At 48.5% G+C, this 16,777-nt stretch overlaps 1 protein-coding gene across 7 annotated transcripts in view; it reads left to right on the forward strand.

Moving 5' to 3' along the window:
- Positions 1 to 16,777, forward strand: part of MGA (MAX dimerization protein MGA) — a 242,418-nt gene that overhangs the window by 168,466 nt on the left and 57,175 nt on the right. For all 7 annotated transcript variants that reach the window (XM_073586415.1, XM_073586424.1, XM_073586433.1 and 4 more), the window contains exon 14: positions 7,328 to 7,547. In XM_073586415.1, the coding sequence (XP_073442516.1) occupies positions 7,328 to 7,547 (220 nt within the window). The remainder of the gene's footprint in view (positions 1 to 7,327; positions 7,548 to 16,777) is intronic.

Raw genomic sequence — 16,777 nt, forward strand, 5'->3', positions numbered from 1 at the left:
TTTCCTTCTTAGGGATGACCCTGGACACCTCCCGAGGATTGGTGAGTCTTCCCCGAGACAAGGTCTTAGCCCTTCAAACCGGTAGCCCGGACACTTTGTCGCCCATTTCCTCATTCCATTCGATTCGGCTTGGGGGTCCTGGGAAAAATGGTGGCAGCGATGGAAGCTGTTCACTTCACCCAGCTACATCTCTGTCCTCTGCAGCATGCGCTTTTGGAAGCTTGGGACAGGAGCCTGTTCTCCCTCGACCGACCGTGCTGTTTGTTCCCACGGGTCAAGCAGGCACTCAGGTGGTGGAAGTTATGGTCTTCCCTCCTTCAGGGGAAATCCTTTCTCCCAGTACATTGGCTGGTGGTCACTACCGACCCCAGCCTTCTCGTCTGGGGAGCAGCTGTCTTTCATCACCACACTGCTCAGAGGCGTTGGTCACCTCGGGAGTCACGCCTTCCGATAAATGTCCTGGATATTTGGGCGATTCGGTTGTCCCTGCGGCTGTTCCATAGTCTGCTGGCAGGTCGTCCCATCTGAATTCAATCGGACAATGCCACGGCCGTGGCCTATATCAATCATCAGGGGGGCACCCATAGCAGGGCGGCAATGCGCAAGGTGAAACACCTCCGCTGGGCTGAGAGGAGCCACTCAGCCATCTCAGCTATTCACATCCCGGGCGTGGAGAACTGGGCTGCAGACTTCCTCATCTGTCAAGGTCTTGCCTCAGGAGAGTGGTCTGTCCATCTGGAGGTCTTCCACAAGATCTGCCATCTCTGGAGGACCCCGGACGTGGACCTGATGGCGTCCAGGTTAAACGCCAAGGTGCCCGAGTTTGTAGCTCGGTCCCGGAATCCAAAAGCAATTAACGCACTGGTTCTTCTGTGGAGTCTGTTTAGTCTTCCATACGTGTTTTCCCCTGTTGACGTTGCTTCCGAGGATCATCAGAAAGATAAAAACGAAAGGCATCCCAGTGATTCTGGTCGCTCCGGACTGGCCACACCGGGTGTGGTACGCATAGTTAGTGCAACTCATCCCCTGGCGACTACTGGATCGACCGGACTTGATCTCCCAGGGCCCAATTTGCCACTAGAACTCGAGCCCTGTGTTTAACAGCCTGGTCGTTGAATCCTGGGTCTTAACCCAAGCTGGGTTCTCCCAAGAGGTGATTACCACAATGATTAATGCTCGGAAGCCTGTATCGGTACGCATCTATCACTGCACCTGGAAAGCCTTCTTTGCTTGGTGCAGAGACCGCGGTCGTTGTCCTCTGGTGTTTTCCATTCCCACCATTTTTAAATTCCTTCAGTCCAGTCTGGACTCAGGCCTAGCGCTGAGCTCCCTCAAGGGACAGATCACCACCTTGTCCGTTCACTTTGTTTCAGCCCAGGATCGCTTCAAAGCCGCAGGTGAGAACTTTGATTCAGGGTGTCTCCCACGTGGTACCTCACTATAGAGCGCCTTTGGACGCCTGGGACCTTAAACTGGTACTAGGTGTTCTACAGGAGTCTCCCTTCGAACCGCTACAGGACGTCTCGCTAGCGCACCTTTCATGGAAGGTCACCTTTCTTGTTGCGGTAACGACAATCAGGCGAGTTTTGGAGTTGACTGCTCTGTTCTGCCAGGCTCCTTTTCTAATTTTTCACCGGGACAAGGTGGTTCTCAGGCCGTCCCCGCCCTTCTTGCCAAAAGTCATTTCCTCCTTTCACCTTAACGAGGACATTGTCCTACCTTCGTTTTGCCCAGCACCGGTACATCGTGTGGAGAAGGCTCTTCACAATCTGGATCTCGTGAGAGCTATCAGAAGGTATGATTCACGGACGGCATCAGAGGTAAGCCTATCCCAGTGGGGACCAAAGCACACTCCAATCGGTCAGTGGGCGTGTCTTGGGCCTTTCGGCACTAGGCGTCGGCGGAACAGGTTTTCAAAGCTGCGACCTGGTCCAGCCTGCACACATTCTCAAAGCACTACAATGTCCACACTCAAGCCTCAGCAGATGCGAGCTCTGGCAGGTGGATTCTGCAGGCAGCGGTAGTGCATCTTTAGACAGTTGGTTTGTGGCGTTTAATCTGTTGTCGCTTTTCCTACCCAGGGAATGCTTTAGGATATCCCATGGTCCTGTGTTCCCCAATGAGGCGAAGGAGAAACAGGGATATTTGTGTACTCAACGTAAAATCTTTTTCTCCGAGCCACTCATTGGGGGACACAGCACCCACCCTGCTGGCCTGATAGCTATGCTTGTTCTTTGGTAATTAGTGATTATAATCTCCTACTGCTTTGTCACTGAACTGGTTTTGGGCTGGAGCCAGTGGTAGGTATATACTGCAGAGAAGGAGCTAACATATTTTGTATTCACTTAGTATCAACCTCCTAGTGGTGGCAGTAGCATGCACCCATGGTCCTGTGTCCCCCAATGAGCGGCTCGGAGGAAAAGGATTTTACGGTGAGTACACAAAAATCCCTGTTTTGGTACTCACCGTAAAATCTTTCTTCGAGCCTTCATTGGGAAACACAGCACCCTCCCTTGGTTTTGTACCCGTTTTTATCCTATGTGCCTTTTATTGGGCTTGTACATAGTTGTGTTATCTTTGCTTCTCCTACTGCTTTACCACTAACTGACGAGCTTTGTGCCAGACTGCTGAGGAGAAGCTATTTTTCCTTTTTTTGCATAGTGTCAGCCTCCTAGCGACTGCAGCACACACCAACGGTTAAATGAAGGAGCAATGGTGGCTGCAGACAGGTTCGGAAGTCTGGCTAGAACCTGGATCAGGGACTGTGACACATATGGATAACTGTGTCCCCCAAAGAAGCGGTAAAGAAATCCTCGTTTAGTAGATACTTGCATTTCCCATTACATAACACAATGGCAGCTTTTATGTTATACCATCCCTCTGTTATTATTCCTGGTAATTTATAAACCTTTCCCTAGTCCATAGTAATTGTAAAATCAAATTAACTAACATGCTGACCTATCAAGTGGTAGAGATGAGCAGCTCAAGCCCTTGATACCTTGGCATTAGAGGATTTCCACCATTTTCATTTTCTGAGTGTTAGGCAGCTGCTTAGAAGAACCAATGTCTGTTGCTTTTTGGCACTCTGCACTTTTTTTTTTACATTTCTTATATACAATATTGGTCTAATACGATGACTTGAATATGCGATCCTTTGATCACTTGCGTAACATACCTGCCAATATTGTGTGCCAGTCAGTATTGTACTAACAGGGCAGCCATTTAGGGCTTAATAGGCTCCCCAACACGGTTCAAACCAGGAAGTCTATGCACCCTGTCGGCTCCCCAATGACATGCTGCGAGGACATCGATGGTGTGAGGGCGGTGCCCCGAGGGGTCAAATCTCACGGATCAGAACCAGTTTCATTATTGACCTTTGCAGCACAGTGTCAGCTGTTTGTTACGCTTGATACCCTCTGCTGATGGCACAATCATAGCTCATAAGTTTTCACAATATCTGCACCATACATGCAAAAACTCTTTGTATCGTAGACATCCCATCTGCATCATCTGTACCGTACAGTACTGAGAGGGGTAAATACCGATCTCAAAACCATACAGAACATGGACACATTATCCACTGAGATTGATTAAAAAAAAGGTCATTGTAGCTCCTTTAGACTCCAGGTTAGCTTCTGCTCCTGCTAATAGCCCCACGGTATGAAGGACTGGTCACTATAGTCACTTTTTAATATATCGTGGCACAACTGAGTCGGTGCACAAAAAGAAGGTTCCCACACCAGAGTATGTAATTGAAAAAAATTTTTGGCACTCAACTTTTGCAATATGTGAAGAATTTTATTTGCAGTCACAAATATAAGACGTTTCAGTTATTACAGTAAGCCTTCATCAGTACACTGCAAATTGTAACAAAAAATATACATGCAAATAAATCAACCACTGCACAATACAGAATTTCAAGTTTTAACAGTAGTAATCCAAAGAAAGAGACTACAAACAGTGCACAAGTGACGGATTCAAGGTATTGGAGGGAAGGATAAAAATTAAAAAAGAAAAATGCAGACCTACCTAGACTGCTTATGTTCAACAAATCTCTGAATTTCTAGGATAAGATAAAAGTGTGTGAGTATAAGTCGCCACTATAGTCATGTGAGAAAAATCGTAAATAGGGTTAAACTGGGCTAAGTTCATATGACTCACTTGAATGAAGCACCACTGATAAGAAAAGAATGGGCCAAATTATCCACAAAAGATCCAGAGATCTAAATATAAGTGACGTATCATTAGGCAAAAGAACTGATTTAATGAATGTCATCTAGGTTCAAATAGGTACTAAACTGACCTTATAACCCACTTGAATGAAGCACCACTGTTAAGAAAAGTATGGGCCAAAATATCCACAAAAGATCCAGTGATCTAAATATAAGTGACGTATCATTAGGCATAAGAACTGATTTAATGAATGTCACCTAGGTTCAATAAGTGCTAAACTGACCTGGGGAAGAATTGGAAGACGGGACATAAATATGATATCCTCAATATGTATGTATCCTGTACAGAAATCCCTTTAAAGGTCTAATGGAACAAAAACCAGAGGAATCATTAACATTGGTCTATAATCTGTCATAAGAAGCATGAGTAATATGTGGGGTTAATGTATTAATATTAACTATTGAAAGGTGACAGCCCCAGAAGTGTATGGATAGCGGTCTGTAAAATAAAAGTGACAAAGGGGTTAATACCGCTATATCATGTGTAAGTGTGTAAATAAGCCAGCTTACCGTTGGTGGGTGGTGGCGCTATAAAGCCTCGAGGAAAGCGGTATCCACCGCTAGTACCGCAGGTGTTAGTGGCCAGCGTTGTTATCGTCTAAATAGTGGGCGGGACTATCGCCCAGATTGATGGAGCCGCGTCACAGGAAGTGACGCTGGAGCGCACGTCATCTCCCTGTGTATCTGTGTAACCGGGCAACATGTAGGAGGAATTGTTTACCTGTGATGTCAGGCAGGGGCGGCGCTTAGTAGCGTCATCACCCTATGAGCCTGTGTAATAGAACTGCACATGGGAGGCATTGTTTATCAATAGCGTCTAATGGGGCAGTGTCTTAGAGTATCCTAGTTATACCCGCATCATATATCCTTATACATATCCTATAACAACTAGACAGCTGCCCTGTAGAAGTGTCCATGTTATTACAAATCTAATGCAATCCTACAAATAAAGTTTATACTCATAAAGTGGGTGCAGTAAATAAATGTATTTTAGAAAAAAGGATTATTAGAAAAAAAATACTAGGGAAAATATATACAAATAGAGGGAGGCGGGAAGGGATAGTCCGAGGGGTAAAAGGAGACCATGAGTGACATTTGCGTGACGGTCAATATAAACGGCTCTGTAAAGATAAAACAATATATTAGAATCATCATGTGTGGATCACATGTTTAATGACAAACAGTTCCCCATCATAAACATACTCCTAATTCAATTATGTAGGTTCAAGTCCAGTAAACAGAAATGTAATAAATACCACAACCTATGTAACAAATCCATCTGTTAGAATATACCCTCCCCTATGTATGGGGAGCTTATTATAAGAATGATAATAGGTCATACTCCCTAATGAGACCCTTAGGTGTTAGTGTCTGTAGCTCATGTATCCAAAAGGCTTCTCTTTGTTTGAGAAGTTGGACCCGGTTACCGCCTCTCCGGGGGGGAGGGGACATGTTCAATGACTGAAAATTTTAATTGTGGAATGGTACTTCCAGCTGTTATAAAATGATGTGGTAACGGCAATAATGTATTGCCGCATCTAATTGTGGACTTATGCTTGCTGATGCGGTCCCTTATCGGTTGGGTGGTTTCACCGCTATAAAGGAGTCCGCAAGGGCATTTATTCTGATATACCACATGCGATGTATCACAGGTGGTAAAGTCTTTGATCTTATATTGCTTGCCCGAGTGTGGGTGGTAAAAATGGTCACCCTTCAGTACATTCCCACATTGATTACAATGCAAGCATGGATGGCTGCCCGTCTTAGGAGTTGAAAGAAATCTTTGTGTTGACGATCTGGCTCCTGAGCCAATGTCGGCCTTGATCAGGGTGTCCCTGATATTCTTGGGACGCTTATAGCAAGGTAAAAAATTCTGGTGGAATTCAGTGACCTCTGGGTGTGCCTCCCTCAAAAGTCTCCAGTGTTTCCTTATTGAGCGATGTAAAATATGTACATAAGGGTGCATTTCTTCTTGTGTAGAGCAAGACGGGGGGGGGGGGGAGCAGTTGAATAAGCGCCCCGCCCATCGGACCGGACAGCGGCAGTTTGCATACATCTGAACCGATATAAATAAGGTATTTCTGCCTGAAAGGTGCGGGGTCAGGGGGAAGCAAAAGTACTAAGAGAATCCTTATGTGACACACAATTGATTGATATCATTATATGATATCTCAAAAAAGGGGTGATAGATTCCCTTTAAACGCGCGATTTTGCTGCGAAAAATAAGCATCCCATGCAATCCTATGGGATTCCGCAATGCTGTGCTAATGCTGTGGTTTTTTACGCAACAGAATCGCTTCGCGGTAAAAAACGCAGCATGCTCATTAATTTAGCGGAATCGCGGCGATCCCGAACCCATAGGATTGCGTTGCTCCGCTTCCCGCATGTGGCTGTGCCCACCATGCGAAAAGTAAGCAGAACATTTGCTGATGGTACCCACGGTCCGGAGGAGAGGAGACGGTGCTCCGTGCTGTGGGTACCATATCCCTGTGAAAAATAGAATTAAAATAAAAAATATTGTATTCTCACCTTCCGGCATACCGCGTAGCCTTCCCACCTCTCTCCACGCTCCCGATCCCAGTAATCCTTTGCGAGAATGACCGCAATGACGTTGAAATCTCGTGGGAGCGCGACGTCTCACGGTCATTCGCGCAAAGGATTACTGGGACCGGGAGCGTGAAGAGAGGCGGGAAGGCTGCGCGGGATGCCGGAAGGTGAGAATAACAATATTTTTTTTTTTTTTTTTTTTATTTTTTACATTTTATCTTTTACTACTTGGGCTGCATAGGCAGCCTCAGTAGTAAAAAGTTGGTCACACTAGTCAAACACTATGTTTGACGATTGTGACCAACCTGTCAATCAATTCTCCAAGCGATGCTCCAGATCGCTTGGAAAACGCTAGAATTCTGCATGCAAATTACGCTTGCAAATCGCTAGTTTTTCCGCGGGAAAATCGTGGGAATTTAAAATGCGATTTTCCCACGTAATGGAATTCCGGAATTCTCGCGGTAACTTCCGCAAGAGTTCCGCTGCGTGTGCACATAGCCTTAATGTTATTTTTCTTCTTAGTTTTTGCTTTGTTTGTCATCTCGTAGGTCAACGGCAAGAATTATCCTCACGCAAAAGTGCTTTTGGGACAAATGGGAGCACTTCATCCAGCTAACAGACTTGCAGCTTATTTAACACACAGATTGTCGCCAACACGGTTTCACCTGTCTAAAGTAGATAAAGCCAAAATGGCTACTAAAAATCCTTCAGATTCCGCTACAGAAGAAAAGGCAAAAGACATCCTCGAGTCACGACAGAACAAGACTGGTATGTGCAAATTGTAGCATTTCATTCTTTTCTTTAGGTATATTAAGTTTTAATTTTATTGGGGGTTTTTTCCTATAAGGCACGCTTTAAGAGTCACCTCAAATTTAGGAAGAACATAGGAAAAACATTTCTTCTACTAATTAAAACTTCCCTGGTGGTGTAAGAAAGTGGACGATTCAATATCCATAGGTTTAATGGTATAATATGGAGGTAATCGTTGGTATTTCTCTGCAGAAGTCACATTATACACATGCAGATTTACAGCTTTACACATTATGGCTCTGTAGCTCACATACAGCTCTGGCAAAAATGAAGAGACCACTGCAAAATTTTCAGTTTGTCTGATTTTTCTCTTTATAGGTATATTTTTGAGTAAAATGTAAATTGCTCTTTTATTCTATAAACTACTGACATCATGTCTCTGAATTTCCAAGCACTAAATTTTGTAGCTCAAATAATGCTAAGATCTCAAGTTCATAATCATTTAGAAACAACAATACTAATGTTTTAACTTAGGATCACAGCTTTCAGAGGGTTTCAGTGGGGTTCAGGACTGGCGATTGGGCTGGCCATGACAGGGATTTGATGTGGTGGTCCTTCATCCACACATTGATTGACCTAGCTCTGTGGCATGGCACATTGTCCTGCTGGAAAAACCAGTCCTCTGAGTTGGGGAACATTGCCTGAGCAGAAGGAAATCAACTGTTTGTCCAGGATAACCTTGTATGCGGCTTGATTCATACGTCCTTCGCAAAGATTAACCTGCCCAATTCCAGCCTTGCTGAAGCATCCCCAGATAATCACCGATCCTCCACCAAGTTTCACAGTGGGTGCAAGACACTTTGGTTTATACGCCTCTCCAGGTCTCCGTCTAACCATTAGACGACCAAGTGTTGGGCAAAGCTGAAAATTAGGCTCATCAGAGAAGATTACCTTACTCCAGTCCTCTATGGTCCAATCCTTAAGGTCTTTGGCGAAACTTCAGCCTGGCTCTCCTTTGCTTCTCATTGATGAAAGGCTTTTTTCTAGCTTTACATGACTTGAGCCCTGCGTCTAGGAGCCTGTTACGAACTGTTCTTGCCGTGCACTTCACACCAGCTGCCATTTGACATTACTTTTGTAGGTCACTTGATGTCATTCAGCGGTGTTGAGTGACATTCAACTAAGATGATGGTCATCCCGGTTAGTGGAGAGTCGTTTTCACACTCTGCCAGTCTGTAGCTTTGTTGTTCCCAGTGGTTGCTGCTTGACCTTGTGGTAATGGACTGCCATCTTAGAAATGTTAAGAATGGAGGCAACATGACACTCACTGTATCCATCTGCTAGTAAAGCCAGAATTGAGGCCTTCTTTTCCTCATTGTAGACTTTTATTTCTCTCGCTTCATTGGGGGCACAGGAAACCATGGGTGTATGCTGATGCCACTAGGAGGATGACACTATGCAAAAAAAAAGGGTTAGCTCCTCCCCAGCAATATATACCCACCTACTGGCAGAAAGCTGTTCAGATTTAGCTTAGTGTCAGTAGGAGGTGGACATGGGCTGCTTTCTACTTTTAGGTTTTTGTTGCTTTTTATTAATGATGTCAATTTTTCAGGTCCATCTTGTGATTCGGGCGACAGAGTGTAACAGCTCACTCTGCTCTCCACACTAGAGACCGGGAGCTCAGTGTGGAAATGCGTCTCTACTGTACCCTCTCGTGTCTACCAGGCAGGACCCCATGCCTCCTAACACTCCAAGCGTGTTTGGGGCATCCGCAAGACCCAAGATGCAGACTGGTCCTGGCCGCTATCCCCCCTACGCCACCCGCCCTCCATAGCCGATTGCTCAGGGGAAGAAAGAGAAAATGCGGACTGGTTTGTGTCGCTATCCCCCTATGCCAAACGCCCTCCGAAGCCGGTCTCTCATAGAAGGATTCATTACCCGACGGAAGTGAATACTTAATAACACACTGCGGGGCTGGGAATCGGGGAACTGCAAAACACGCAGGCTTAATGGCCTGATGTCAGTTCCCAGGCGGCGCGTACTGCGCATGCCAGAGAACTGTTGTCACAGCGCAGGCGCCGGCATACAGCACAGGAGGAAGCGGTGGTGCACAGGGGCATGATGGACCGCTGGAAGGCAGTGCCCCGACACAAAACGGGCATGATGGACTGGAGGTGGCGCCCAGACACAAGACAGGGGCATGATGGACGGCTTGGAGGCGGCACCCAGACACAAGACGGTGGCATGATGGATGGCTGGGAGGCGGCTGATACAGGGGGACACACCATACCCGCATTACAGGTATGAGAACCTAGTTATAAAAGTCGATATTTCAGCGTCACTAGGGGTCAGAAACAGAAGAGCAACCTTCAGAGTGCAGCCTTAGTGCTGCTGAAGGTGGCTCTTTTACTTAAAACCCCCTGGGGGGGGGGGTGACAGGTTCCCTTTAATTGCAAACAATCTAAAATATTTCCCCAGGAGCCCCCCACTACTCGCCCCAAGAGTGTGATTTGGGTGGGTGACATCTCTGTCTCAGTCGGTGGCTGACCTAGCCAAGGTATCTCACACTTTGGTCTCTGTTTTGGAATGGCTTCCTAATCTTGCACCTGCTAGCGGGTCTCAGCTACCTCCCTCCGATGCGTCGGACATTAACCCCTCGCAAACCCAAAGGGTTTCCCCTCAGAGACAATCCAGATCTTCAAGAAAGCATGCCTGCATTGTCTTGCCGTACAGCTCATCATCCTCATCACCGCCTTCCAGGGCACCAGTTTCCCCTCCATCCCCTCAATCAGATGTTCCAGAGGCGCTAGAGTCAGACCCCTGTTCTGAGTCAGATTCTGATCTGGACTCGGCACAGGTCTCAAAACTGCGTGACAGTGGATAGTTTGATTGTCGCTGTTAATGAGACTCTTGATATTTAAGACTGAGTTATCTCCTGCTGATCAGACTGTGTCTTTCAGGAAAACAAAGCACCCTACCCGTGTCTTTGCCAACCATGACGAGTTCAACAGGACCTTCGCGATGGAATGGCAGCACTCAGACAAGCGCTTCCAGAGAAGAAGACGCCTGGCCGTCTTATATCCTTTTCAGCCTGACCTGCTTAACAAGTGGGCAGTGTCTCCTTCGGTGAACCCTCCGGTCTCCCGGCTGGCCACCAAGACTATACTCCCTCTGTCTGACAGTTCCTCTCTAAAGGAAGCCTCAGACAGACACACAGTCTCTCGCTAAGTCCGCCTTCGAGGCCGCGGGCTCTTCCCTCTGCCCCTCCTTCGCCGCCACCTGGGTGGCTAAGGCAGACACCGCATGGGCGAAGTATCCACCGGGGTATCGTCGCCGGGGCATCAGTCAACGACCTAGCCGATCTGGCGGACCAGATCGATCACGCGGGAAAATATCTGTTGTCCGCGTCTCTGGATGCAGCCGCCTGCTCAGCCATAGCTGCCGGCAACGTCGTCGCGATCCGCAGGGTCCTGTGGCTTAAAGCCTGGAATGCTGACTCTGCATCTAAGAAGTCCGTCACGGGCTTTCCCTTCCACTGTTCTCGCCTATTTGGAGAAGGGCTGGACAAGATCATCTCCAACGCTACTGGAGGGAAGAGTACACTTCTACCACAGCAGATGGTCAAGCGCACGCGCTACATATTCCCATCTTTCCCCCACACCAGAGGTTCCTTCGTTTCGCCATTCAGGGGGTCCACTTTCAATTCATGGCTCTGCCGTTCGGCCTAGCTACCACCCCCCCCCCCCCCCCCCCCCCCCCCCCCCCCAAGTTTTTACCAAGGTGATGGCGACTGCCTCGGCTGCGTAGAATAGCCATCGCTTTTTCGTAATTCCCTATTTAGATGACATCCTCATCAAAGCCGCATCCCCAGCGACTTGTCAGGAGAGCTTGCAGATCACCCTGGACACTCTTACTCGGTTAGGCTGGATAGTCAACACCGTGAAGTCCTCTCTGACCCCGGTCCAACGTCTGATTTTTCTAGGAATGCTCTTCGACACGGCCCAAGCAAAGGTCTTCCTACCCAAGGAAAAATCCCTGGCTCTCATACGCGGAGTTCGATCTCCGAGAGGTCGCATGGCAAAATGGTTGCCTCAATGGAAGCAGTTCCATTTGCTCAATTTCACACACGGCCTGTACAACTTTTTCTTCTGGCAAGATGGGACAAGTCAATTCGCTCCCTGGATCGGGTGGTCTTGATTCTACCGCGGATAAAACAGTCCCTAAAATAGTGGGAGCTCTCCCAGTCGATCAGTCTCGGGAGGTCCTTCCTCCCCATTCATTGGAAAATAGTCACGATGGATGCCAGCTATCAGGATCCTGGATGCAGTCTTCCAGGATTTGACGGTCCAGGGCCAGCAGTCAGCTCAGGAATCGGCTCTCCCCTCCAACATTCTGGAACTCCGAGCAGTATTCCTTTTCCTGGTACATTGGCAGTAACTTCTCAGGGATATCCGATTCAGGTTCAGACCGACAACGCCACGGCGGTGGCGTACATCAACCACCAAGGGGGGACTCTGAGTCGGGCAGTGATGTCAGAGGTTGCTCGGATCCTGTCCTGGGCCAAGCAGAAAGTTCCAGCGATCTCCGCGATGCACATACCAGGGGTCGAAAACTGGGCGGCAGACTTTCTCAGTAGAGAAGGGCTGGCTGCAGGCGAATGGTCTCTGCATCAGCCAGTCTTCAACAAAATTTGCCTCAGGAGAGGGACTCCAGACGTCGACCTAATGGCATCCATGCTTAACCACAAGGCTCCGCAGTTTGTGTCCAGATCGCACGACCCGCTGGCAATCAGTCTCGATGCCCTGGCAATATCTTGGGCACAGTTCTCCCTTCCGTACCTATTCCCACCTCTGCCGCTACTTCCCAGAGTAGCCAAAAAGATAAAAGCAGAAGCAATTCCCGTGATTCTCATCGCCCCCGATTGGCCTCGGAGTCTCTGGTATGCAGAGCTGGTCAACCTCGCAGTGGACACGCCTTGGAGACTCCCGGATCACCCAGACCTTTTGTCACAGGGGCCCCTCTTCCACCAGAGTTCTCAGTCGCTCAGTTTAACGGCATGGCTGTTGAGGCCACAGTGCTGAAATCAGCTGGGTTTTCCGACCAGGTCATACAAACCATGATCAAGGCAAGGAAGCCCTCGTCTTCCAAGATTTACCACCGAGCATGGAAAGCATATTTCCGCCCGTGTGAAGTTCATGAAATCACTCCAATGGTGTTTCACCTACCAACCATCTTGTCCTTTCTACAATCGGGTCTGGAATCTGGACTGTCTCTTAGTTCCATTAAGGGACAGATTTTGGCTCTCTCAATCCTGTTCCAAAGGAATTTAGCTGTTCGCAGACCACTTAAAAATTTTGTTCAAGGAGTGGCCCACTCCTTTTCTCCCTACCATCCACCAGTGGATCCCTGGGATCTTAATTTGGTACTTGATATTTTACAAAAGTCTCCGTTCTAAACATTGCGTGAGGTCTCATTCACATTTCTTTCTTGGAAGATCGCCTTCCTGGTTGCGATCACCTCAGTCAGGCGGGTATTGGAGTTGGTGGCGCACTCCTGTCGTTCTCTTTATCTGATTCTTCACCAGGATAAGGTTGTCCTGCGTCCGGTTCCATCCTATCTTCCTAAGGTGGTTTCCGGCTTTCATCTGAATAAGGACATTGTGCTTCCATCCTTTTGTCCGTCTCCGTCTCACCCCCGAGAGCGGTCGTTGCTGAAACTGGATCTTGTAAGGGCTCTACAAGTTTATCTATCCAGGACTGAGCCTTTTCGGCTCTCAGATTTTCTGTTCTTTATCCCTGAAGGTCCTTTGAAGGGGTCATCCTGCGTCCCGGTCTACCATTGCTCAATGGATCCGTTCCACCATTCTGGAAACTTACCGTCTAAGAGGTAGAGCACAGCCACTGAGGATTACCGCACACTCCACGCGTTCGGTGGGAGCCTCCTGGGCAGTCCGTCATCAGGCATCGACCTCGCAGCTCTGCCAAGCTGCTACATGGGCCTCCATTCATACTTTCACCAAATTCTACAAGGTTCATTCTCATGCTTCGTCAGATGCGAAACTTGGAAGAAAGGTCCTGCAAGTCGCTCTGACTTGAGGTAATTATTCCCACCCTTGGGACTGCTTTTGGATGTCCCATGGTTTCCTGTGTCCCCCAATGAAGCGAGAGACAGAAAACTAGATTTTGGGTACTCCCTGTAAAATCTGTTTCTCGGAGCCTTCATTGGGGGACACAGCACACGCCCTTGTTTTACTGTTTATTGTGTTTATCAGGTTCTACTGTTATCTGTTTTTGTTCATTCTGTTACGTTCTCTGCTTCTCCTACTGCTTTCTCACTTACTGAATAGCTTTCTGCCAGTAGGTGGGTATATACTGCTGGGGAGGAGCTAACCCTTTTTTTTATACAGTGTCAACCTCCTAGTGGTAGCAGCATACACCCATGGTTTCCTGTGTCCCCCAATGAAGGCTCCGAGAAACAGATTTTATGTTGAGTACCCAAAATCAAGTTTTCTTTATCGCCTTATTGGGGGACACAGATTACCATGGATGTATGCTGCTGCTGCTAGGAGGCTGACACTATGCAAAACAAGAAAATTAGCTCCTCTCCGGCAGTATACACCCACCGACAGGCACCGAGCACCTCAGTTTGTGCTTAGTGTCTGTAGGAGGCGGACCGGGATCTCCCCAGATCCGCTCTTATTAATATCCCCTTTTTTCTTTTATGTTTCCAGTCCAACCTTTTAATCTTTTTGCTACAGCTGTCTACTGCCACCTGCGCGCCGACCGCCTCTCGGGGTGAGTCGTCCGCTCCTGACCGCGACCTTCCGAGAGACAGACAAAGCAGGAGCTCTAGGAAGCGGGCTCTGTCTACCTCGTCCTCAAGCTCGCAGGGTCCCTCTGAGCCTGTCAGATTGCATTCTCCTTCCTCCGATGGCGACTCCAGGTCTGGCGATGACTCTCAATCGGAATCGAGTTCAGAGGCAGACAATGTTTCTAAAACGCGGGACATGGTCGATAGTCTCATTTCGGCTATTTTTCAAACTCTTAAAATTAAGCAGGACAAGGCTCCCCCTCAGGAATGCTCTGTACTCCTTAAACGAGCAAGACCTCCGTCTCGGACCTTTCCCAATCACAAAGATTTCGATACTACCTTGGCCAAACACTGGGAGCGCCCTGAGCAACGTTTCTCAGGCCGCAAGTACTTAGACGTGCTGTACCCTTTTGAGGCAGACCTGCTCACAAAATGGGCCAAGGCTCCTGAGGTGGATCCCCCGGTTTCCCGGATAGCCTCCAAAACGGTGCTATCCCTACCAGATGGGGCATCGCTTAAAGATCCTACGGACAGGCAGATCGAATCTCTGGCTAAGTCAATTTTTGAGGCATCCGGCGCCTCTCTCTGTCCTATTTTCGCATCAGCCTGGGTAGCGAAAGTCATATCCGCTTGGGCAAAAATCCTTCGCAGGGGCATATTGGCAACAGCTCCTCAGGACGAGTTGGCAGATCTTGCAGATCAGATTAACCATGCGGGTAAATACCTTTTGGCCGCCTCCTTGGATGCAGCCGGGTGCGTGGCCAGGGCAAATAGCAACATAGTAGCCATATGCCGAGTTCTTTGGCTAAAGTCATGGAATGCGGATACCACTTCAAAAAAGTCTCTTACTAATCTGCCATTCCACGGTTCTAGACTCTTTGGAGCCAAGCAGGACCAGCTAATCTCCGATGCCACTGGTGATAAAAGCACCTCTCTTCCCCAGTCTCGCCCACGACGTTTCCTTAATAGAAGGGGTTTTCGCCCGTTTAGGCCCTTTCGTCCCTTCTCGTCCACGGACAGATCTGGCCAGCAGGATCGCTCATCGGCCACTAGAGAGCGAGATCAGAAAAAGCCATCCTACAAACCAGCTCCCCGCTGGAGATCTAGAGGACAATATTCCACGGCTTCAGGCACCAGTTCCGGCAGGTTTTCTTCCAAGTGACGGGTCACCCCCACCTGGAAGTTCTTCCAGGGTGGGAGGCAGACTTTCCTTTTTCGTGGATGCTTGGCTGTCTGTTGTCGACAACGCTTGGGTCAGAGAAATCGTCGCATCCGGCTACAAGATCGAATTTGCTTCTCCCCCGAACAGACGTTTTTTCCGGTCTCTGCCTCCGCGACAGCGGTCCCAGACTCCGGGGTTTCTCCAGGCCATTGCCTCCCTTCTTTCCACCGGAGTGAATGTTCCCGTTCCCTCAAACAAACGTTTTTCCGGGTTTTACTCGAATCTCTTCGTAGTCCCGAAGAAAGACGGTTCCCTTCGTCCAATTCTGGACCTCAAGTTGCTCAATCGCCACGTGAAGATTCTTCATTTCAAAATGGAGTCTCTTCGGTCGGTGATTGCCTCCATGGAGCCCGGGGAATTCCTCTGCTCTGTGGACATTCGGGACGCCTATCTGCACATTCCGGTTTGTGTGCAACATCAGAAGTATCTTCGTTTTGCGGTTCAGGGAGACCACTATCAGTTCACGGCTCTTCCTTTCGGCCTAGCTTCAGCGCCCCGTGTTTTCACGAAGGTGATGGCGACCGTCATGGCCATCCTTCGCTCCAGAGGGATTCTCATCATTCCTTATCTGGACGATCTTTTGATCAAGGGCTCGTCTCGTCAGGACTGCCTCCAGAGTCTAAAGATCACTCTGGACACTGTCGGCCGCCTCGGTTGGCTAGTCAACAGGGAGAAGTCCATTCTGATCCCCACTCAGCGTCTGACCTTTCTGGGCATGGAATTCGACACGGAGCTAGCCCGAGTGTTTCTTCCGAGGGAAAAGATTGCGGCTCTTTCCAAGGGCATCAGAATTCTCAAGAGGCCAACTCCCATTCCCATTCGGTCCTGCATGAAGGTTCTGGGCAAAATGGTGGCTTCCATGGAAGCAGTGCCCTTTGCGCAGTTTCATCTTCGCCCCCTCCAGCTGTCTCTCCTTTCAGCCTGGGACAAGACCACGATGTCCTTGGACCGTCCTATTCGGCTCCCTCTCAGAGTGAGGCAATCTCTCACTTGGTGGTTACTGCCGGCGTCAGTTCTCCAAGGGAGGTCCTTCCTTCCGCCTCGGTGGCAAGTCATCACCACCGATGCCAGTCTTCTGGGATGGGGAGCCGTGTTCCATCAGAAAGCGGCCCAAGGACGCTGGAACCCACAGGAGACTCTCCTCTCAATCAATCTTCTGGAGATCAGAGCAATCTTCCTGGCCCTTCTTCACTGGCAGCCTCTCCTCTCCGGTAAG

This window comes from Dendrobates tinctorius, unplaced genomic scaffold (genome assembly GCF_039654945.1).
Source record: "Dendrobates tinctorius isolate UK_male_01 unplaced genomic scaffold, ASM3965494v1 ptg000010l, whole genome shotgun sequence".
NCBI lineage: Eukaryota > Metazoa > Chordata > Amphibia > Anura > Dendrobatidae > Dendrobates > Dendrobates tinctorius.